Genomic DNA, 25,007 nt, shown 5'->3' on the forward strand with positions numbered 1-25,007 from the left:
ACAATGTCAACACACAAAAATCAGTTGTACTTCTGGGGACTTCCCTCGTGGTCCAGTGGTTAAGAATCTGCCTTCCAATGCAGGGGACGTGGGTTCAACCCCTGGTCAAGAAACTAAGATCCTACATGCCGTGAGGCAACTAAGCCTGCGCACTGCAACTACTGAGCCCACGCGCTCTGGAGCCCACGCACCACAACTAGAGAGAAGCCCGCACACCACAATGAAGAGCCTGCGCTCCGCGGTGAAAGATCCCATGTGCTGCAACGAAGATCCTGCATGCCACAACTAAGACCCAATGCAGCCTAATAAATAAATGAATAAATAAATAAATATTTAAAAATAAAAAAATATAAAAAATAAAAATAAGAAGTGGGGGCGAGACCAAAGAATCAAAAAAAAAATCAGTTGTACTTTGATACATGAACTAACAATCTAAAAAGTAAATTACAAAATAAATCAATTTACAATAGCATCAAAATGAATAAAATACTTAGGAATTAAGTTAACCCAAGGAAGTGAAAGACTTGTACAATGAAAACTATAAAACACTGTGGACAGAAATTAAAGAAGACATAAATAAATGGAAACACATTACATGTTCATGAACTGGAAGACTTAATATTAAAATGTCAATACTACCCAAAGTGATCTACAGATTCAGTGCAATCCATATCAAAATCCCAATGATATTTTTTGTAGAAATAGAAAAACCCATCTTAAAACTCATATGGAATCTCAAGGGACCAAAACAATCTTGAAAAAGAAGACCTAGAGATTATCATACTAAGTGAAGTCAGACAGAGAAGGACAAATATCATATGATATTTCTTATATGTGGAATCTAAAATAATGATACAAATGAACTTATTTATGAAACAGAAACAGACTCACAGACATAGAAAACAAACTTACGGTCACCAAAGGGGAAAGGTGTGGGGAGCAGGGAGGGATAAATCAGAAGTTTGGGCTTAAAATATATACACGACTATATATAAAATAGATAACCAACAAGGACAGGAAACTACACTCAATATCTTGTAATAACCTACAATTGAAAAGAATCTAAAAAAGTATATGTGTGTGTGTGTATAACTGAATCACTTTGCTATATGCCTGAAATTAACACAACACTGTAAATCAACTACATTTCAATAAAAATTTTTTAAGAAAAGAAAAAGAGGAACAAAACAGGAAGACTTACACAACTTGATTTCAAAACTTACTACAAAGCTACAATAATCAAAACAGTGTAGTACTGGCATAAAGACAGACATATAGGGACTTCCCTGGAGGTCCAGTGGTTAAGACTCTGCCCTTTCATTGCAGGGGGAGCGAGTTCGATCCCTGGTCAGAGAACTAAGATGCCACATGCCGCACAGCGTGGCCAAAAAACTTAAAAAAAGAAAAAAAAAAAAAAAGACAAACATATAGACCAATGGAATAGAATAGACAGCCCAGAAATAAACTCTCACATATATGCCCAAATGATTTTTGACAAGGGTGCCAAAACCACTCAATGGGAAAATGACAGTCTTTTCAACAAATAATGCTGGGAAAACTGGAATGTCCACGTGTAAAAGAACAAAGTTGGACCTTTACCTAAAACATTACACAAAAATTAACTCAAAATGGATCAAACATTTAAATGTAAGACCTAAAACAATAAAACTGTTAGAAGAAAATGATGTAGGACAAAAGCTTCACAATACTGGATTTGGCAATGATTTCTTGGATATGACATCAAAGGCACAGTTAACAAAAGAAAAAAACAGACAAATTGGACTTCATGAGAAAAAAGGCAACATACAGAATGTGAGAAAATATTTGCAAATCATATATCTAAGGGATTAATATCCAGAATATATAGAGAACTCTTAAAACTCAACAACCACAACAACAAAAACCACCTGATTAAAAAACAGGCAAAGGACTTGAATAGACATTTCTCCAAAGAAGATATACAAATGGTCAAACTCATGAAAATGCTCAATGTCACTCATCATAAGGAAATGAAAATCAAAACTACAATGAGATATCTCCTCATACTCATTAGAATGGCTATTATCAGAAAAAACAGAAAACAAGTGTTAGGCTGTTGATAAACTGGGACTCTTGTGCGCTGCTGGTAGGTATATAAAATGGTACAGCTGCTGTGGTTCCTCAAAAAATTAGAATTATCATATGATCCAACAATTCTGTTTTGGGCTATATACCCAAAAGACCTGAAAACAGGGTCTCGAAGACATATTTGTACATCCATTTATTCACAACAGCTAAAACATGGAAGCAACCCAAGTGTCCATTGATGGTTGAATGGATAAACAAAATATGATACATACATACAATGGAATATTATTCAGCCTTTAAAAGGAAGGAAATTCTCTAATATGCTACAACATGGATGAAACTTGAGAACATTATGCTAACTGAATAAGCTAGGCACAAAAAGACAATTACTGTATGATTTCACTTATATGAGTTATCTAAAGTAGTCAAAATTATAGAGACAGAAAGTAGAGTGGTGGTTGCTAGGGGCAGAAGGGAGGTGGGAATGAGACTTACTTTTTAATAAGTATAGAGTTTCAGTTTTATAAAATGAAAGTTCTGGAGATGAATATTTGAAAGATGCTAAGAGTAGATCTTAAGAGTTCTCATCATGACAAAAAAAATTTTTTTGATACCATTATGGTGCTGAATGTTAACTAGACTTATTGTGGTGATCATTTCACAATACATATAAATAGTGAATCATTATACTGTACGCCTCAAACTAATATAATGTTATGTGTCAATTATACCTCGCTTTTTTTTTTTTTTTTTTTTTTGCGGTACGCGGGCCTCTCACTGTTGCGGCCTCTCCCGTTGCGGAGCACAGGCTCCGGATGCGCAGGCTGAGCAGCCATGGCTCACGGGTCCAGCCTCTCCGTGGCATGTGGGGTCTTCCCGGACCGGGGCACGAACCCGTGTCCCCTGCATCGGCAGGCGGACTCTCAACCACTGCGCCACCAGGGAAGCCCCCTCAAGTTTTCTTAAATTAATTTTTATTGGAGTATAGTTGATTTACAAAGTTGTGTTCATTTCTGATGTACAGCAAAGTTAATCAGTTATACATATACATATGTCCACTCATTTTTAGATTCTATTGCCATATAGGTCATTACAGAGTATTGAGTAGAGTTCCCTGTGCTATACAGTAGGTTCTTACTAGTTATCTATTTTATATATAGTAGTGTGTATATGTCAATCCGGTATGTTATCTCAATTTTTTTAAAAAAAGAAGTAAAATATAAACCCTTCGTTGGCATATTAGTCCAGATATTAACTTAGAATAAAAGCCAAAAACAAAAACAAAAAAGAAAAGGAGAGAGAGAGATCTGGAATGGTTAAGATGGTAAATTTTATATGTGTATTTTACCACAGTAAAAAAAATTTGGAAAAAAACTGCACTATAATATCATTTTTCAGCTACTGGATTAGCAAAGTTCAAAATGTTTCATAACACTGTAGGGTTGAGGGAATAAAGAAACAGGCATTTTCATATATCACTTGTGGGAGTGCAAAGTGGTACTCTCTCTATAGCAATCTGGTAATACTTATCAAAATTACAAATACATATACACTTTGACCCAGCAATTCCACTTCTAGGAGTTTATCCTAGGTGATACTAACACATGCAAAATGATATATGTACAAGGTTATTCACTGAAGTATTGTTAATAATAGCAAAGGGTTGCAAACAACCCGAATGTTGATCAATAAAGGAACGGCTAAGTAAGTTATGGTACATCTAAACAGTAGGATGAGTATACATTCATAAAAAAACCACGAAAGCTCTTTATATATTGACATGGAATAAGCTCCAAGATATATTACATGAAAAAGGAGCAAGCAAAGAGGAGAATATATACTCATATTTGCTTATATATATGTATAAAATATCCCATAAGATACATAAGAAATTGATAATACAGTTTGCCTCTGGTGTGTGGAACCAAATGGCTGGGAACTATCCCCAGGGATAAAGATGTTTCAGTATATTCACTTTTATAGCTTTGAATTTTGAGCCACATGAATATATTACCTATGCAAATACTAAAATTAAAACAAAAATCCTTTACCTTTTATTTTGTCAAACCACAGCTCTACTAGAAATACTTAATTCTATTTCTAAGGCTAGACTGACATGACTGAATTAATTTTACCCTAAACCCCTTTCATGGCCCTAACAGGAATACTAATGTAACGCTAGATATAATTTTTTCCTCTCCACAGCTCTCATCTCTCTTTCTCTTAAATACTTTCTCCCATGTGAACTGGCTGAGTTTTCATATCACTGTCCTATATATATAATACCTGTCCCAGTAACTGTTCATGGTTACATCCTATTGAACTAATCCCAGCAGTTAACTGAACTAGATTTGGGCGTTTGGGACTGCCAAACTGAAGCCATTTTTCTTTCTCCAAATTTTAAGAAATTTATGTCTCCAACACATACTTTTCCAGCTTCATGCATATCTCACATCACTAATAACCTATTATCCTGGGCCAATAAATTAATAAGCTGCTGTTCTCCAGAACACACACTCACGTTAGGTGAAAGCAATGGGAAGAAGTTAAGCAAATACTCAAAGCTACAGGTATGGAGAGCTTCAGGGGAATCTGTAGTAGTATTAAGTTCTTCTTAGAAAAAATTCTCAAGGGTCATTGGGGTCAGGCCTGGTTTAATCAATACTTAACAGAACTCCTAATGAAGTGATGTGGAGTCATCAAGAAAGTATTCCAGTACTCCAGCACTAACCTAATATAGACCCTAAAGAGATTTCATAGAGATACTTGATTGAAATTCACACTTCAAGCACTTCCTAAAGGAACCAGATTTAGAGTAAAGAGCTATGGGAAGCATTCTGAGGCCAGCTAGTATCCTTTGGGGAAAGCACTTTGGTTTTAAGTGGATAAGGAGAACTAATATGTTAGACACTGTATTAAGTACTTGCATTTGTTCATATTATTTTCCTATTTTAGAGATAAGCAAAATAAGGCACACTAAGGTTAAACAATATTCCCAGGAAATAAAGCCAGTAAGTAGTGAAAAAGGATATAAATCCAGTTCTGACTGACTCCACGGCCCAAGTGCCTTCTACCTCCCTGAATTGGACCATCAGACCCCTCCGCATAGCTAATAGTAGCAAAGCCCCTCTTTAGGCTTTAAGCCAAAGCTCATTAGTATCAGAGATCACAACACAAGTGGTCTGACCTAAGAAGCTGAACTATTTTAACTGACCTGTGATATGAATTATGTTGAAAACCGCTGGACTAGATCACTTTCTCTAGAGGACCTCTGCTTTCCTTGACATGCTCTCTAGTTTCACCCCTGCCTAATATTAATAATATTAATACCCTCTGCAATTGCACCATGGCAGAGTCATTCTGCTTCCTGCCCAAAATCACGTGGAGGAGATTGTGTGGTATTCTATGTACATAGCTGTGTTTCAGTGTCATAGAAGAAAACTTTTCTTAACCAGGGAAGCTGAAGATGCATATGTAAATCTTCCAAATATTTTGGCAGAGCTTAAATTTTTTTATAATACAAATATTGATATCACACTTCTAAATTTAATTCATTTTTACCTTTTTCTTGCCTGTTACTGTCCATTCTTTGAGTACTTCACTGGCACTACCTGTAAGAGAAACCAATTACATATTTCTTCTCCTACCACATGCATGCTCAAGCAGGAATTAGTGTCCCCGAATTTTGTAACTGCTGGAAAATCTCCAAAGTTCCCAATAGGAAAAGTTAAGGTTCAAGTCTCTAAGCTAATGTAATGAGATAAACATGTCATGCTTACCTTTTAGAATACCTGCCCATTTAGATTCCCCTTCTCCATTCAATTTCCTCAGTAAGTTCTTCCAAGAAGAGACTAATGTAGCCTGACCATTTTAAAGATTCTTTTATTTATATATCTTTGACCGAATACAAAGATGACTGGTTTCAGCCCAAGTACGGTATCCTCTCTCCTCCAGAAGATTACACACCACCTTAGCTACACTGTTTCAGAGAGAACTGTATACTACCCTAGACCCAAATACTAACATTATAAAGAAAACAGATTAAGACGAAGAAAAACCTTACAGTATTTGGACATGTTTATTCTATACTGGTAAATTCAGAAAAAGAGAAACGGGGAGACCTATTCTGATGTCGCTGTCACTGTTCCCTGATGCGATAGCTTTAGGCAGTTTTTCCCAAACAAGTTATGTGGAAAGAATTTTGTAAAACACTCCTCAACTCTATAAATCAGAAGGCTTGGCTAAGCTTACCATTTTTTGTATGGTAGATAAGGATACTCAAACCCATATATTTGAATCACTTGCCAGAGCCAGACTAAATGGTACTGGAGCATGAAAAAGAATGTTGAGTCCCTGAATCTGCCATCTGTGGCTGAGCTACTGGACCACTACTTTGTCATTGTTTCTTAAATTCTTATTACACCCAACTCCAATCAAGTCCCTTATACCACTGGCCACCTAATTTCTTCTTAACTACCATTAGAGAACGTTCTGAATAAAATGATGGAGTCTTCTCAGCTTGTCTCTTATTCCAGGTATTATATAGCTTATGAACGAATTACTTCTAGGGCTGAAATAGGGAGCTTTAAGAGATATCTTTAAAAATGGCATGGTATGTTATGTTATCATGGCGTCTGCTATATCATCTATGAAACACCAGATTGCCGAATGAATGTTATAGAATGCTGAAGCAACTTCTATTTGAACAAATACAAACTTATAAAAATATTGAGCTAGGATTACCTTCCATGAATGCTTGTACTGTTTTGTCCACACAATTATCAAAGTGCTGCAAAACCAGGATAATTTCATTGTTACTCTTATTGGGAACTATTGCACGTACTGCATTTATCTGGAAAAGAAGACAAGTTCATTTAATTCTAATATCAGTAGGTCAGCTGGAAACTGAGATCTCATACAGAGAATAACAGAAAGGGTACCATTTCATTTTTAACAAGATATATCACTCTTTAGTGTCAGTGTGAGTACATACAACCAACTCACTGGGAATGATTAATAGATGAGTGATAACAGTACATAAAAATTAATTTCAAAACTTAGAAAAGCAGAACATTTCTAGAAACAGATTTGTGCCAGGGGATTTCACTGGTGGCACAGTGGTTAAGACACCACGCTCCCAATGCAGGGGGCACAGGTTCGATCCCTGGTCGGGGAACTAGATCCCACATGCTTGCTGCAACTAAGAGTTCACATGTCACAACTAAGGAGACCGCATGCCGCAACTAAGACCCAGTGCAACCTAATTAATTAATTAAAAAAGATTTGTGCCAGATTTTGTTTCAAGGAAGGGTGGTTTAATTTAGGTATCAGGTATTAATTTAGCATCAACATTTCCTCATTTTTAGCAAATTACAGAGAAAGGTGGGAAGTTTAACGAACCACCAACAATAACAGATTTTTTTTTTTTTTGCGGTACGCGGGCCTCTCACTGTTGTGGCCTCTCCCGTTGCGGAGCACAGGCTCCGGACGCGCAGGCTCAGCAGTCATGGCTCACGGGCCTAGCTGCTCCGCGGCATGTGGGATCCTCCCGGACTGGGGCACAAACCCGTGTCCCCTGCATAGGCAGGCGGACTCTCAACCACTGCGCCACCAGGGAAGCCCAACAATAACAGATTTTTGTACAGCATTTTTCAAAACGTTTACTTCATATCATTTAATTGTATAATAATGCTTAAAGATAATTTAAATTATTATAAACTGTTTCAGGTATATAAAACATAATGAACACTCACTATATGACAGCCAGTTTAATAAAATAAAATATATGCAACTGAAGTGCCCATGAAGTCTCTCCTAAACCCCATTTCCCTCCTCTCCACAGAGATCTCTACCTTGAACTTGGTGTTATTTTGATACATGTTTTTGTACTTTTATGATGTATGTATGTATCCACAGGTAATCCATATTACTGTTTTGCATTACATAAATATTATCATATCGTACATGTCTATATTCAATTTGTTTTTTCATGTAACAATTTTTTTAGATTTATTTTTCATGTTGATAAATGCATCTTATTCATTTATTTTAACGGCTACATAGCATTTCCATTGTATGAATATAGCTAATTTATTCATTCTCCTGTTGATGGACATTTACGTTCTTTCCAGTGTTTGGTTACTATGAAAAATGTTATAATAAATATTCCTATGCTTATGCTTACTTGCTGAATACTCAGTGCCTATGACAATGTTTAGCAAATTGTTAGTTAAAAAAAACAAAAAACAAAAGGGTCTTCTGTGAACAGTGAGAGGATGCCTCTATTGTATATAACCACTAGTAGAATTCCTGAACAGTAGGGCATCTACAATTTCATTAGAAATGCCAAATTTCCCTTTAAAACAGGGAATTCCAATTTTGTCAGTTATTCCTAAGGTATTTTAAGGTATTTTATATCTTTTGAGATTAAAAATACTTTATAATAATTGCATATTCTATTTTCATTTTTGTATATCGATTTTATATCCAGCTATTTTGATGACTTCATTATTCCTAATAATTTGATGCTTTCTTGGTTCTTCTATGTAGACAAGAGTATTGTCTATAAATAACGGCAGTTTTTTTTTCTTCCTTTCTAATCCTTATAATTTTCATTTCTTGTCTTACTGCACAATGTGAAATTGGTTATTTTTTCAAGAAGACCTGATTCTTTTTGGTAGAAAGTGGTAGTTAGAAACCAAGATCTAAGAGCTACGTGTGTTTATTGCTACCAGGGAGTCATTATTTCTAGGTCCTTTCAGTGGATAGAGCTAGGAAATTTTGTTTCTTACAACATAAGTTCATATATAATAATGAAAGTTCAAATACAGTATTAAAAGGTTTGGGTTGTTTTGTTTTTTTTGCGTGCCATGTGGCTTGCAGGATCTTAGCTCCCCGACCAGGGATCAAACCCAGGGCCTCTGCAATGAAAGCACAGAGTCCTAACCACTGGACCACCACGGAATTCCCCATCTATGCATTTAAAATGATGTATGTTATTTTTCATTCTGTATTTGTAAGCATTGTATATTAGAAATGTTTTCAGGGTATCTAGTCAGCCATACTGCTTGAAAGGGAAGTTCTTTTATAGACGAAGAGAAGTAAAGTATCTTGTTCAAGTAATTAGCAGAATCTGTATTAGAACCTAAGTCTTTCTTAGTACACTTGTTTTCATATCATTCTATACTTTTTTTGTTTCAGGCTTAATTGAACAATGATAAGGTTTAAAACCACACAAATGGGAAGGTATATAATCTATAATACAAAGAGGGCAAATTTGTAATATACATTTTTGAAATGAGCAAAAAACTTAGCACTGATCACTAGAAAATGGGCTTCAGGCAAAAATAACAGATTCAATGATAAAGGTAAAATTCTGATAACTTAAAATGTGAAAGTGTTTATATTACTGAACCAATATATATCTATGACTCCATAATCAACAATATACTTTTTAAATAAGACAGAGAACACACATAAAGCTTTTTTTTTTAGATGTTTTTCTCAGTATAGCTCATTAAGGGTTATATTACTAAAAACAACCTTTTCTTCCAAAGGTATATTACTTAGAAAATTTATTTCTCTTCTTGCTCTAAAGTCTCCTGGACTTAAAAATCCTCTTCAGGTGAAAGGGTCGATCCTGGGACTTCCCTGGTGGTCCAGTGGTTAAGACACCATGCTCCCAATGCAGGGGGCCCGGGTTCGATCCCTGGGCAGGGAACTAGATCCCACATGCATGCCGCAACTAAGAGTCTGCATCCCACAACTAAGAGTCTGCATGCTGCAACTAAAAGACCCCACGTGCCGCAACGAAGATCCCACGTGCTGCAACTAAGACCCGGCATGGCCAAATAAATAAAAATCAAAAAATAAAAATTGGGTTGTCTTAAAAAAAAAAAAAGGGAAGATCCTACTCAGATTGTTCTTTAAAGAATGTTGCTAGGGTTTCCCTGGTGGCGCAGTGGTTGAGAGTCCGCCTGCCGATGCAGGGGACACGGGTTCGTGCCCCGGTCTGGGAAGATCCCACATGCTGCAGAGTGGCTGGGCCCGTGAGCCATGGCCGCTGAGCCTGCGCGTCTGGAGCCTGCGAGTCCGGAGCCTGTGCTCCGCAACGGGAGAGGCCACAACAATGAGAGGCCCGCGTATCGAAAAAAAAAAAAAAAAAAAAAAAAAAAAGAATGTTGCTAAATGAGATACACACTTAGCCATATAAATATTGTTATAATATTAATTAATTAATATTAAGATGTCTTCAAGAGAATTTAGAATAAATATATGTATATGTATACATGCAAAGCAAATTGCACGTATAGGCTCTGATTCCTCAAAACCTTCATGGTGGTTACTCTCTGATATACAGTGGCATTCATACAGTTTTGTTCTTAAAATTTCACTTTCTTAATGAGTTTGTATAGCCATTGATTTTATTAGTATCTAAATTTTAACAAAACATTCAAGTTTCTTATCCACAGTAACTAGTCATACCTTCTCTTTCATGTTCTCAAAAACTCCTCCCTGGGCCAGTACAGTATTGGACTGCAAATCAAAAATGAATCCTGATGAATCTGAAACAATGAGAAGGAAAAAATATATTCAACATGGTCCAAAGCTAACACATAATCCATCCCATAAAATGGAAGGGCCAATACTAGCTGCTTTTCTCCCATAGACAGCTAACAAGAAGTTAGTTGTTATTTTGCAAATTCTATTATATAGATAACTGATAACTACATTTGCATTAAAATTATAAAATTAATTTTATTTTAATAGAAACTGTCACAGCTTGAGAAAAACACTAAGTACATCACCTATATTAGACTGTCCAGTAATCCTTGGTATCTTTGTTAACTATCTTATGTTAATTTAAAAGACCCTCTAAAGTAAAGTAGCTAGTAAATAGCTCCTCAAGGTAAAGTTTAATACTAACAAATATGAAAATGTGAGAATGAGAGCTTCTGTGGCATTAATAATAACAACACATAAAAGTACTTTCCATCTTCCAGACTGCAACACACACACACCATGTTCTTAGACTATGAACTCCATGAACACATTTGTTTGTGTTCCCAATATAATACTTGATAAAGCAATGTACTTGAGTTTACATTACCAGCACAAATGGGAAAACTTAGTTCAATGTAAGTAATTACAGAAAAGAGTTTGGCTTCCCTGCACTTATAAAGAAGGCTATCTATGAATTTAATCAGTTTCTTTACCCGTGACTATATGATCAACAAATTACCTCAGCTTTAACACTTGACAACTTTGTTTTAATCTAATGAGATGCGATCCTAGGACATGGTTAGAGTGCTTCTCAAATTCTGATGTGTATATTTAACATCTGGGGAAATCTCCAGTTAAAATGCACGTTCTGATTCAGGAGTCTGGCGTGTGGCCTGAGGTTTTTACTCCCAAACGGTATCAACATTGCAGATCCATGCACCATACTTGGGAGTAGCTTGGGGGTTAGAATTTCAACAAAGCAAGTAAAAGGGGAAATTTGAGAAAAGGGGTTGCTGTGGTCTGAATGTTTGTGTTCTCCCCTCCAAATTCATATATGAAATCCTACAGTGATGGTATTAGTAGGTGAGGCCTTTGGAGAGTGGAGTCCTCATGAATGGGATTAGTGCTCTTTTTTTTTTTTTAAATTTTATTTACTTATGTGGCTGCGGTGGGCTCTTCCTTGCGGAGTGCGGGCTCCAGAGTGTGAGGGCTCAGTAGCTGTGGCGCGTGGGCTTAGCTGCCCCACGGCATGTGGGATCTTACTTCTCTGACCAGGGTTTGAACCTGCGTCCCCTGCATTGGAAAGCGGATTCTTAACCACTGGACTACCAGGGAAGTCCCAGGATAAGTGCTCTTATAAAAAAGATTCTACAGAGTTCTCTAGCCCCTGCCACCATGTGAGGACACAATGAGAAGTCTGAAACCCAGAAGAAGGCACTCACCAGACCGTGGTGGCACTCTAATCTCAGATTTCCAGCCTCTAGAACTGTGAGAAGTAAATTTCTGTTGTTTATAAGCTACCCAGTCTGTGGTACTTTGTTACAGCAGTCTGAACGGAATAAGATGGGGGTATAAAAAATACAGTAGCATACTAGTGCGCTTTCCAAATTCTTTTACTATTATTTCAGATTTTTAAAAAAAATTTTTTAACATCTTTATTGGAGTATAATTGCTTTACAATGGTGTGTTAGTTTCTGCTTTATAACAAAGTGAATCATCTATACATATACATATATCCCCATATCCCTTCCCTCTTGTGTCTCCCTCCCTCCCTCCCTATCCCACCCCTCTAGGTGTTCAGAAAGCACCGAGCTGATCTCCCTGTGCTATGGGGCTGCTTCCCACTAGCTACTGGTTCTACATTTGGTAGTGTATATAGGTACATGCCACTCTCTCACTTTGTCCCAGTTAATTAAAGCCTCTTTTACAGCTCAGTTGTTATCCTGTGTTTTAAAATACCTCCTAGTTGCTGTGGAAGACTGATAATTATAAGTTAGAATGATAACAATATTTTGGTACTAAAAGTGGAAAAGAGGATATGAATAGAGCCAATGTCATTCAAAGAGAAACTATGTTTGCCAATTACCATTGAACTGTGAATTAAGTTAGATTTAACCTCTGTAATATTGGCAGTATCATGATTGTTCCCTGAATGAAAAATCAGGTCACATTTACACAAACTCAGTATTTAAAGCCTGAGTTTTCCAGATGACGACATAATATGGTTAACTCCCAATTATCTTTATTAATTGAAAAGAGACACAGTACAGATAAAAATCTTATATAGCCAAAATACTAGTACCCAGCAACCTTCTCAGAACTGCTTTAGGTTATCCAGATGATATAACCTGACAGTTGTAAGTGCAGATGACCCTTGAACAACATGGGTTTGAACCGCCTGGGGCTACTTATACACAGATTTTTTTCAACAGTAAATACTACAGTACTACACAATCTGCGGTTGGTTGGATCCACAGATGCAGAACTGTGGACACTGAGGCCCAATTGTAAGGATTTTCCACTGCACTTGTGGGTCAGCACCCCTAACCCCCATGTTGTTCAAGGGTCAACTGTACTCTCTCCCAAAGACACATTAATGAGCACTGAGATGATACAAAGGACATCAGTAATCTTACTAAGGAATCAAACCACCAATCTCTTTTAGGGAAAAGAGGGGATACTTAAGGTAAAACAGCATTTTGGAATCTATATTTAAATGAACTATTCGTATTTCTAATTTCTACATCATCTAACACTTTTTATTTTTTTTTTTTCCTTTAACAACATGCTAGATGAAACCAAGTGCAAGGAAAACAAAGGGTAGTTCTGCAAACACCTTCAGTTACTGCCCCCTCAAATTAGCATAAGTATTATTAGGGTTTATTTGGCATACCAGTTAGGATAATGATTAAAAATACATAAAGCATAAGAACCTAGGGGCAGGACAGGAATAAAGACACAGACGTAGAGAATGGACTTGAGGACATGGGGAGGGGGAAGGGTAAGCTGGGACGAAGTGAGAGCGGCATGGACATATATACGCTACCAAATGTAAAACAGATAGCTAGTGGGAAGCAGCCACATAGCACAGGGAGATCATCTCGGTGCTTTGTGACCACCTAGAGGGGTGGGAGAGGGAGGGTGGGAGGGAGACGCAAGAGGGAGGAGATATGGGGATATATATATATATATGCATAGCTGATTCACTTTGTTATAAAGCAGAAACTAACACATCATTGTAAAGCAATTATACTCCAATTAAAGATGTTAAGAAAAAATACATAAAGCAGCTGTTTCAGTCAGGATCCCAGCAGGAAACAAACAGCACACTTAGACTGGGAAATCTGAAGAGTTTAATGAAGGGACTATTTTCGAAGGTGCTGGTAGGGAGTAGGGAAACCACAAGATAGAGCACAGTACTCCTTGGCTAATAATAGCAACGTATATTGCTACTGGAGGTTTTAAAGAAGGTAAGGAGGGAGCAATTACTGGAACCCAGAGAGAGCAGGCTCTTTCATCTTTGTTTCATCTGGTGTGGAGACAGCCACAGGATAATAGTCCGTTAGTCAAAGGACACAGTAAGCCCACAGTGACCCCTCAGGGAAAGATTGGGGGAACAGATACTCCTACCTCACTCTCCTCCTTGCCTCTGGTCTCCTGTCTATGCTGCCCAATAGCCAAACTCAACCAGAAGCCCAAGGGCAAGAAACCTGTAGTCTGACCTGTAGTCTGTACAAGTCAGCCTCCCAGGGCACAAATGCCCATTTTGTATTTATATTCTAAATCATGAGTTCGCCAAAAAGGGCAGCAATAATTTAACATCTTAACTTGTCTATTCACCAGCTAATATTGCCTCTTTTTACTTAAACCAACAACTCAAGTAGATTCAAAACCCTGCTTCAATGAACTGGAGCTTAAGTGCCTCTCAACATGACAGGGAAAGTCATTTTTAATTCCCACCAACAACATTTAGTGATTTAACAATTCTCTTATTTTTTCATGCAAAGAAAGCCTAAGATTTACTTAATTCCATTGGTAGGAAATAAGGCAGGGTCTCATCCTTTTATAACTACTCTATGATAGAAGGTCATGTATATTCTATCAGAAATAAATTTTTAAAGAAAAAAAAAATGAAGTTAGGGCTCCCCTGGTGGCGCAGTGGTTGAGAGTCCGCCTGCCGATGCGGGGGACACGGGTTCGTGCCCCGGTCCGGGAAGATCCCACACACCACGGGGCAGCTGGGCCTGTGAGCCATGGCCGCTGAGCCTGCGCGTCTGGAGCCTGTGCTCCGCAACGGGAGAGGCCACAGCAGTGAGAGGCCCACGTACAGCAAAAAAAAAAAAAAAAAAATGAAGTTAAATACTATACTCTGGCAAGATTCATAAAGGATATGAGGAACCCTTGACACTGAGCTTTCTTATTATCATTTATCTCATTCTATCAGGAACCATCTCACAGGTTTCTTGGAATTATTTCAAATAGCACAGATTTAGGAACATTTTGGGAAAAGTATACTATTTATAGGATCACTGACATATCTGTAAATATTGCAGGCTTTGTTATTGTTTTCACTGCCTTCAAAAATCAGGCAAAAGTTATGTCAATGAGGATAACATAGAAATATCTGACTATCACATATATCAAACCAGACTTGAGCAAGTTTTTTTAAAAATTGAGGTATACGGGAGGATCCCACAAGCCGTGGAGCGGCTGGGCCCGTGAGCCATGGCCGCTGGGCCTGCGCGTCTGGAGCCTGTGCTCCGCAACGGGAGAGGCCACAACAGTGAGAGGCCCGCGTACCGCAAAATAAATAAATAAATAAAATAAAATTGAGGTATAATTGACATATATGTAACTTTATATTATGTAGTTTCAGGTATATAGCATAATGATTTGATATTTGTATATATTGTGAAATGATCACCACAATAAGTCTAGTTAACATCCATCACCATACATAGTTAGAATTTTTTTCTTATGGTAAGAACTTTTAAGATACACTCTCTCAGCAACTTTCAAACAAGCAATACGGTATTATTAACTATAGTCACCATGCTGTACATTACAGTCCCAGGACTTATTTATTTTATAACTGGAAGTTTGTACCTTTTGACCCCCTTTACCCATTTGGTCCTCCCCCAACCCCCCATCTTTGGTAACCACCAATCTGTTCTCTGTATCTATGAGCTCTTTTGTTTTCAAATTTTAGATCCCACATTTATGTGAGATCATACGGTTTGTCTTTCACTGACTTATTTCACTTAGCATAATGTCCTCAAGGTCCATCCCTGTTGTCCCAAATGGCAAGATTTTCTTTTTTATGGCTGAATAATATTCCACTGTAATATATACACCACATTTTCTTTATCCATTCATCCATCAATAGACACTTAGGTTGTTTCCATATCTCAACTACTGTAAATCATGCCACAATGAACATGGGGGTACATGTGTCTTTTCGAGTTAATGTTTTTGCTTTCTTTGGATAAATATCCAGAAGTGGAATTGCTGGATCGTATGGTAGTTCTATATTTAATATTTTGAGGAACCTCCATACTGTTTTCCATAGTGGCTGCACCAATTTACATTCCCACCAACAGTGCACAGAGTTCCCTTTTCTCCACATCCTGGCCAACACTTGTTATTTCTTGTCTTTTTGATAATAACCATTCTAACAGGTGGGAGGTGATATCACATTATGGTTCTGATTGCATTTTTCCTGATTAGTGATGTTAAGCACCTTTTCATGTACCTGTTGGCCATCTATCTGTATGTCTTCTTTGTAATTGAACACATATCTCAACCAACTTTGAAACATAGTCTAATTCTGTTTTTAATTTATAATTTAACCTGAAGACCATATTGTATTCAATGTTTCATAATTAGTTTGGTTAAAATGTCTGATTATTCACAACTCTCAGGATGGAAGGAAGAAAGGCAGGCAGGCAGGCAGGCAGGAAGGAAGGGAAGGAGGGAGGAAAGGAACAAAGGAAGAGAGAAAACAGTATTCGTGAGGATGTGGAGAAACTGGAACCGTCATACCTTGCTGGTGGGAATGTAAGATGGTATAGCTGCTGTGGAAAGCTATATGGTGACTCCTTAAATACATAATTAAAGATAGAATTATCATATGATACAGCAATTCCACGTCTGGGTATACACACAGAAAACTGAAAGCAGCAACTTGAACAAATATTGGGTTGGCCAAAAAGTTCATTCAGCTAGTGAATACATTGTTCAATAAAATTCTTGGTGAAGATGAAAAATGTGTCTTTTAGTTTTACTTAAACCCGAACGAACTTTTTGGCCAACCCAATATTTGTATACCCATGTTCATACCAGCATTATTCACAATAGCCAAAAGGTAGAAGAAACAAAATGTCCATCATCAGATGAATGGATAAAGAAAATGTGGTGTGGGGCTTCCCTGGTGGCGCAGTGGTTGGGAGTCCGCCTGCCAATGCAGGGGACACAGGTTCGTGCCCCGGTCTGGGAAGATCCAACATGCCGCAGAGCGGCTGGGCCCGTGAGCCATGGCCGCTGAGCCTGTGCGTCCGGAGTCTGTGCTCCGCAACGGGAGAGGCCACAACAGTGAGAGGCCCTCATACTGCAAAAAAAAAAGAAAATGTGGTGTGTATATATATACACAATGGAATATTATTCAGCATTAAAAAGGAAGGAAATTCTGACACATGCTACAACATGGATGAAGCCTGAAGATATTATGCTAAGTGAATTAAGCCAGTTACAAAAGGACAAATACTGTATGATTCCACTCATATGAGGTGACTGGAGAGTCAAATTAAAAGAAGGGAAAGTAGAATGGTGGTTGCTATGAGCTGGGGAGGAAGGGGGAAAGCAAGATCTTGTTGAACAGATAACAGAGTTTCAGTTTTGCAAGTTGGAAAAGTGTGGAGATGGACAGTGGTGATGGTTGCAGAGCAGTGTGAAAATATGCCACTGAACTGCACACTTAAACATGGTTAAAATAGTAAATTTTATGTCACGTAAATTTTATCACAATTTAAAAAAATTTAAGTTCTAATTATAAAGAATGTTAAGAAAAGAAAATAGCATTGTTTTCTAATGTAAAATTTTAAATGTAAGGATCCCTTACTGAGATTCCAAATTAATCTCTGCAAAAAATATTTGGTAAGCACCTACCATGAGCCAAGCTAGGCATTGAGGATACATTGGCAAACAAGACGTCTATGGTTCCTGCTCTGAGTTTTATAGTCTAGTGCAAGAGACCAGTAAAAATAAACAATCTCTCTAATAATGATAGCAACTATGCATAGCTTATTAAATTGCACAGTACTAAATACATATACTAGATGCCCACCATAACACTATTTTGAGGCAGAGATTTTTTTTTTTTTTTTTTTGGCTGCGTTGTGTCTTCGTTGCTGCACGTGGGCTTTCTCTAGTTGTGGTGAGCGGGGCTACTCTTTGTTGTGCTGCATGGGCTTTTCATTGCGGTAGCTTCTCTTGTTGCGGAGCACAGGCTCTAGCCAAATGGGCTTCAGTAGTTGTGGCACGTGGGCTCAGTAGTTTTGGCTTGCGGGTTCTAGAGCGCAGGCTCAGTAGTGGTGGCCCACGGGCTTAGTTGCTCCACGGCATGTGGGATCTTCCCAGACCAGGGCTCGAACCCCTGTCCCCTGCATTGGCAGGCAGATTCTTAACCACTGAGCCACCAGGGAAGCCCAAGGTGGAGACTGTTGAAAGCTTTACTATTTAGGGTCCTACCTAAAAAGATTTAGCAGAGCTAATATTATTAAGGCGCGGTAAGGCTCTTTGAAAGTACTAAAGTGAATTAAATCTGATTATCAATGAGAAGATTGTTTCCTTCATGGAAAAGTCTGTTCCCCCAAATTCCAGGCTGCTTACAGTAGAGAGAAGCATAGAGGGGGCTCAATCCAGACATGGAGTAAGTCTAAGGATTCTTACAGGGGCTCATGCATTTGTGTCTTTGAATTTAACAACTAAAAACTCATGGTTTTAGATTGTTTATGTATTTTTTTTATTGACATGATGGCAAATTATTATATTATCCAATCTGACAAGTGAGGAGAAAGGTGGAAATATAATCCCTTCCAGAATACCTTCTCTTCACTTTACAATGATGAGAAAAGTCAGTCATGGTACTATTCTTTACCCAAACTCATACAGTAAGAAACCTACTGCAGAACCAAGGACAGAGTCCAAGTTTTATGCTACACACAAAGTGCCACAACTCATCAAATATACTAGTTCTCAAGTTGCCATTATTTTAACTAAAAGGTGGTATATCACCTTTCTTCTAAGGATCTCAGATTTTTGTTATTACTCACTGATGTTCCTCCTACATACATGAAACAAGTTGGATTACAAAATTATTCACATTTCACCATGGCCAAAGACAGGCCATACAGTTAAGAGCCAATTAAGTGCAGGTAAGCCCAGAGGTGAAGAACCCTAGACATACAGATAACCTAACAAGTGTGATGATAACTTGTCATATTTTCCCAAACTGTATCAACTTCCTTTTAAAAATTAAAAAGCAAACTCAAAAGCAGAGGCTAAGTGCCAGAAGTGGTATCTCATGAACAATTAAACAATCTGAAGTTCTCCTTTAGACTGAACACAGCCAGTACTCAACCACCTAAAAGAAGATAACTAGTCTCTTGCAATTGCTTTTTTTGAAAAATTTGCCAATTTTGAGAATAATCCACATATAAATCACCCTTAAAATTACAAGTGGAGTTCAGTTTCTTCATGGGCACTAATGGCAAACATAGGGACAGGGGTTATGTTGCACAAATGTGAGTGCAAGGAAAAGAAAGTTATTGTCACAGGCACTACTAGCTAAAGCCTAGAGTGTATCCACAACTTCAAAACTGAAGATGCCACCAATTTCAGTTTCCTAGGTGGTAATTCTCTCTTCTGTCAATTTACCTTCTAAGCTTAGAAGAATTATGACTGTTTTGGTAAGAAATAAGACACTTATTTAAAAAGGGGGGATATGTGTAAATAAAGGGGATTCAGGCTTAAAAGGGAAGCAAATCAGAGATGAGAAATTTAGAAAGGCAACTATGTCAAAATGCCATTTTGTAAGATTTCTAGTTTGCTTTAAGTAATTCTACTATAGTACACTAGTGTAGCTTTCTGAAATGCTAGCACTTTTATATGTTTAGTTGTTTAAAAGTTATTTAAGAAAGCTCCATCCTAGTTGCCAGTCCTCTTAGTAGGTTGTAAGGAGTCTCATCGATTGGTCTTCCTAGCCATTTCGGATGACTAATGTGGCTTCAGTGTCCAGAAAAATCCACACTTCAACTACCAATCAATCTGCTAAGTAGGTCTTCAATGAAAGAAAGCAGCCTTTTATCTTCCTGTTGCTTCTGCTTTCACTTGTCATCTAGTGTTTTTTCTTTTTCTGGCCGCACCGCGCAGCTTGTGGGATCTTAGTTCCCCAACCAGGGACTGAATCTGTGCCCTCGACAGTGAAAGCGCGGAGTCCTAACCACTGGACCACCAGGGAATTCCCTTGCCATCTAGTCTTAAGAGCTGATTAAATTTTTTCTTTACTTTGCTCCTTTGAGTGCTTCTTCAGCTACATTCTGAAGTACGTTGTGCCTCTTTTTATAGACAAAGCGCTTACACTGGGAAATTTCCTAACATCTAGAATAAGTTCTGATTTTTCAAGGCAGAGCTTGATGGGAAGTCACGGGTTTTATTATGCAAGCAATTAAACCCTACTTTACTCTCACCAATAGATTTTCCCAGGTTTCACGCAGATGCAACAGAATAAGCTTCTATTTTTTAAGTTCCAAAAGTTCTTGAGTGTCTCATTATTTAAAAGGTTCGATGGTTGAATGGTAGATAGGAAATTCAGGTCACGTTTCAAAACTGTCTTAGTAACGTATTCTAGAGAATAGCCAGGAGACAATGATATTGATTTTAATGCCAAACTTCTTCTGTCTCAATGCCATCTCTCATTAGTCTGAAATTAGTTCTCCCACATGTGAAATAAAATGCATAAGTAAAAAAAATTATTTCCTACTCCACACTGTCCTTCAGATTCTCAGAATTCTGCCAGCTGTTTCAAAAAAGAAACTCAATTTCACAAGTCAAAAAAATTTAAAGCACTTAAAAACTGTGATTTTTTTTAAAATAAAGAACTCAAATCTTTAATTACTAAGCTCAGTACATGTTATTTGCTGATTCTAGATTATCTCCGAGGTAATGTTTTATATGCAAAACTCTGTATGTAGTTCCAGGGATGACATGAATTCAAATAGTTACTTCGAAAATTATGAAGCCACGTGATAATTATTTTGATATCTGTTTACAGCCAACTTTCAAGGCTTTTTTTAAGGAAAGCGGCACTAAAATAGAATAAAAAGTAAAATATCTAGTTAAGACCTTCTTTATTTCCAAGCAGTGAGAAGGACGGACTGAGTTTTACCTTTCTACTTGTTAATCTCTCCCAGCCTTTTGTGAAAGGAAGAAATAAATTGTGATGTGGCTAAAAGATGAACAGCCAGTAAAAACGGGGGTGGCGGGGGGAGAATCAAGGAAACTAGATAATCTAAAAAGCAGAAAGTCAGTCTGCGAATAAATCAAGTCTTCTAATATGCCTCTGTGTGAGCTGAGTCTGAAGAAAAACATTAAGTCTGAAGAAAAACATACTTTCCACTGCTAAGGGCCTATATGCAGGCTCTTACAAGTCAAACCCTCTTTTCAGGTTCCACTAATATTTCTCTGTTTAATGGATCTTCTATGTTATGGGATCATTACTCTTGGATGTCCTTACAATATATACCATAGTTCTGGGCTTATTTCGTGCACTGGGTGAGTTGAATGCATAGGTTTTTATTTTTGTTTTTTAAATTCTTTCCTATTCCTCATGGTCTTTCAGATTCTCAAGAATTCTGCCAGCTAATCCAGGAAAGAAACTCAATTTCATAAGTCAAAAAAATTAAAACACTTATGAACTGTGATATTTAAAAGTAAAACAAACCTTCAAATACTAAATCAGTGCACACTAGCTGGCAGAATTCCTGAGAATCTGAAGGAGAGTAAGGAGGAGCGATTTTTTTTTTTAACTGCATTTCATTTCATATGTGGTAGAACTAATTTCAGTTTAGATCTGAGAGATATTCTGTTTGTCATTATAAAAGACTTTGCTTTGCATGTTCCTTCTAGTACTGTAAAACAGTGACTGTCTTCCCTCTCCACCCCATCTCATCCCCCTTGCTTCAAAGTACAGAAATGAACAAGGCAATCCTAATTGCATGCTTCTGTCTCCAACAAAACGATGACTTTTCTCATAATACACAGCACCGCAAAATCTGTTACTCTTCATTCATTAACCTTCACGCAAATAAGAATTAAATCTGTCAGCTTTTCTTTCCTAAACTGACTTATGGATCAATAATCTACTTTGTTTATAAATATTTCTATTTCTAAATAGTTGCTACAATTATCACAAAGTGGACACTAGCTTTTAAGCATTATACTTGTGAATGTAAGAAACATGCTACCTAAATAGCACGCTTGTTTAAACCCATTCTACCTTAATGAAATGTCTTTAAAAAAATTTTATTGTGAAATATATGGAATTATTATATATGAAATTACAATTATAGAATGGAATACTTTATGTGTATGTGCATTTACAGTGTACACACACATAAAAGTATTACAGCTTGATCATTTACCACAAAATAAACATCCAAATACTATTACCCCAGTTAAGAAATAAAACGCTAGTACCTGAGAAGTCCTCCTTATGACCCCCTTCATCATTATCTCCTCCCATCTGCCAAAGGTAACCACGCTCCAAACTTCTTTTCTTTATAGTTGACACCGCCTAAGCACATTTGACTAAATATTAGGGTATAGTTTTACTTTTAAAAGGAATAATTCCGTACATATTTTATTTTTGGTGCATGACTTGTTTTGCTCAACACTGTAAGATCATGCGTGTTCTTGCAAGTAAATGTAGTTTGTTCACTTTCTTTGTTAAAAGTGTTTCATTGTATGAGTATGCCATGGTCTGTTTATCTATCCTGCTAGTAATGGACAAGTGGGTCGCTTCCAGTTTTGGGACAATACAATCAACACTGTTTTGAATATTCTTGTACAAGTCTCTTGGTGTACCTGGAAATGCATTTCTCTTGAGTATACCCAGGAACAGAAGTTAAGTCATAGGGTATGCATATCTTCAGTTTTAATACATAATATCAAAAAGTTTTGCAAAGTAGCTGCACAAATTTAATCTTCCACTAGAGGTTTTTAAAAACTTCTACTGCTCCACATACTCACACTCTTGGCACTGTTACTCTTTTTAATTTTAGCCTTACTAGTGCAAGAGTAGTAGTATCTCACTACTACTGGTTTCAATTTGCATTTCATTCATTTCTAAAGAGACTCGGTGCCTTTATATATGTTATTAGCCATTTTAATACTCTCTTTCCTGACATGCCTACTTTTGCCCAGTTTTTGGAGGGAGAATTGTCTTTTTCTTATTGATCTGTATTAGTTTTCTATCATTGAAACATGATGCAAATTTCTTCTCTGTGACTTGCCTTTTTACTCTCTTGACTGTGCCTTTTGATAAATAGAAGTTTTAAATTTTAATGTAATAATACATTGACATTAATTATTTTCTCTTTTGGTTAGTGATTTTTATATCTATTTAAAAAGTCCTTCCCTGAGATGATGTCAGAAACTTGCTTTGAGGGACTTCCCTGGTGGCACAGCGGTTAAGAATCCGCCTGCCAATGCAGGGGACACAGGTTCAGTCCCTGGTCTGGGAAGATCCCACATGCCTCAGAGCAACTAAGCCCATGTGTCACAGCTACTGAGCCGGCACTCTAGGGCCGTGTGCCACAACTACTGAGCTCGCGTGCTGCAACTACTGAAGCCCGTGTGCCTGAAGCCCGTGCTCTGCAACAAGAGAAGTCACCGCAATGAGAAGCCCACGCACCACAACAAAGAGTAGCCCCCACTCACCGCAACTAGAGAAAGTGTGCGTGCAGCAACGAAGACCCAACACAGCCAAAAAATAAATTAAAAAAAAAAAAAAACTTGCTTGGAAATAATTCACTGGGGGTGGACACGTGTTGTTAATTACGGACCTGAGTTATGGGTTTATGGGAGTTCATTGTACTATTCTCTCTACCTTTTATACAAAAAATTTTTAATTTCTATAATAAAAATTTTTAAATGTTATTAAAAACTCCTGGAATAAGTGATTATAGCAAGGTCGCAGGAAACAAGGTTAATATATAACTGCAATGAACAAGTGAAATTTGAAATTATAAATACAATACCATTTACATTAGCAAACCAAAAAAATATTTAGGTATAAATCTAACAAAGTATGTGTAAGATATATACGAGGAAAACTACACACTACAAGCCTCTGAGGAAAGAAATGAAAGAACTAAATAAATGGAGAGATATTCTATGTTCATGGATAGGAAGATTCAGTATTGTCAAGATTTCAGTTCTTCCCAATTTGGTCTAGGTCTACAGATTAAATGCAAACTCTGAATGATACAATAATAGTAGATACATGTGATTGTACATTTGTCCAAACCCAAAGAATGTGCAACACCAAGAGTGAATACTAATGTAAACTATGGAATTTCGGTGATAATGATGTGTTGGTGTAGGTTCATCAATTGTAACAAATGTGTTACTCTGGTGAAGGATGTTGATAATGGGGGAGGCTATATACGTGTAGGGGCAGGAGGCATATGAGAAATCTCTACCTTCTGCTCAATTTTGCTGTAAATCTACAACTGCTCTAAAAAATAGTCTATTAAAACACTTTAAAAATGCTATTAAGGAAAAAAGTAACAACAACAAAAAAACAGTCTTTCTTATTCTTAGGTCTTGAAGATATTGTTCTTTTTAATAAATTTATTTATTTATTTATTTATGGTTGCATTGGGTCTTCGTTGCCGCACGTGGGTTTCTCCAGTTGTGGCGAGTTGGGGTTACTCTTCGTTGCAGTGCGTGGACTTCTCATTGCAGTGGCCTCTCTTGCTGCAGAGCACGGGCTCTAGGCACATGGGCTTCAGTAGTTGTCGCACGTGGGCTCAGTAGTTGTGGCCCGCGGGCTCTAGAGCACAGGCTCAGTAGTTGTGGTGCACGGGCTTAGGTGCTCCACGGCATGTGGGATCCACCCGGACCAAGGCTCGAGCCCATGTCCCCTGCACTGGCAGGTGGATTCCTAACCACTGCACCACCAGGGAAGCCCTAAGATATTCTTCTAAATTATCATTTATGAGCTTTGTTATCTTGCCATTCACATTTGGGTCTATAACCTAAACCTTGGAATTGATTTATAGGTACGCAGTAAAGTAAGAAACAAGAGTTATATATTTTTTCCACATGGATTTCTAAATGTCTCAGAACAGAAAAAAGACCATCCTTTCCTCAATGCT

At 37.4% G+C, this 25,007-nt stretch overlaps 1 protein-coding gene across 1 annotated transcript in view; it reads right to left on the reverse strand.

Moving 5' to 3' along the window:
* The window catches only part of SPATS2 (spermatogenesis associated serine rich 2), a 74,538-nt gene that overhangs the window by 31,654 nt on the left and 17,877 nt on the right, over positions 1-25,007 (reverse strand). The window contains exons 2-4 of the mRNA XM_019934481.3: positions 10,552-10,631; positions 6,811-6,919; positions 5,629-5,678 (exon numbers count right to left, since the gene is read on the reverse strand). Of these exons, the coding sequence (XP_019790040.1) occupies positions 5,629-5,678; positions 6,811-6,919; positions 10,552-10,631 (239 nt within the window). The remainder of the gene's footprint in view (positions 1-5,628; positions 5,679-6,810; positions 6,920-10,551; positions 10,632-25,007) is intronic.

Source organism: Tursiops truncatus, chromosome 11 (assembly GCF_011762595.2).
Source record: "Tursiops truncatus isolate mTurTru1 chromosome 11, mTurTru1.mat.Y, whole genome shotgun sequence".
Classification (NCBI taxonomy): Eukaryota; Metazoa; Chordata; class Mammalia; order Artiodactyla; family Delphinidae; genus Tursiops; species Tursiops truncatus.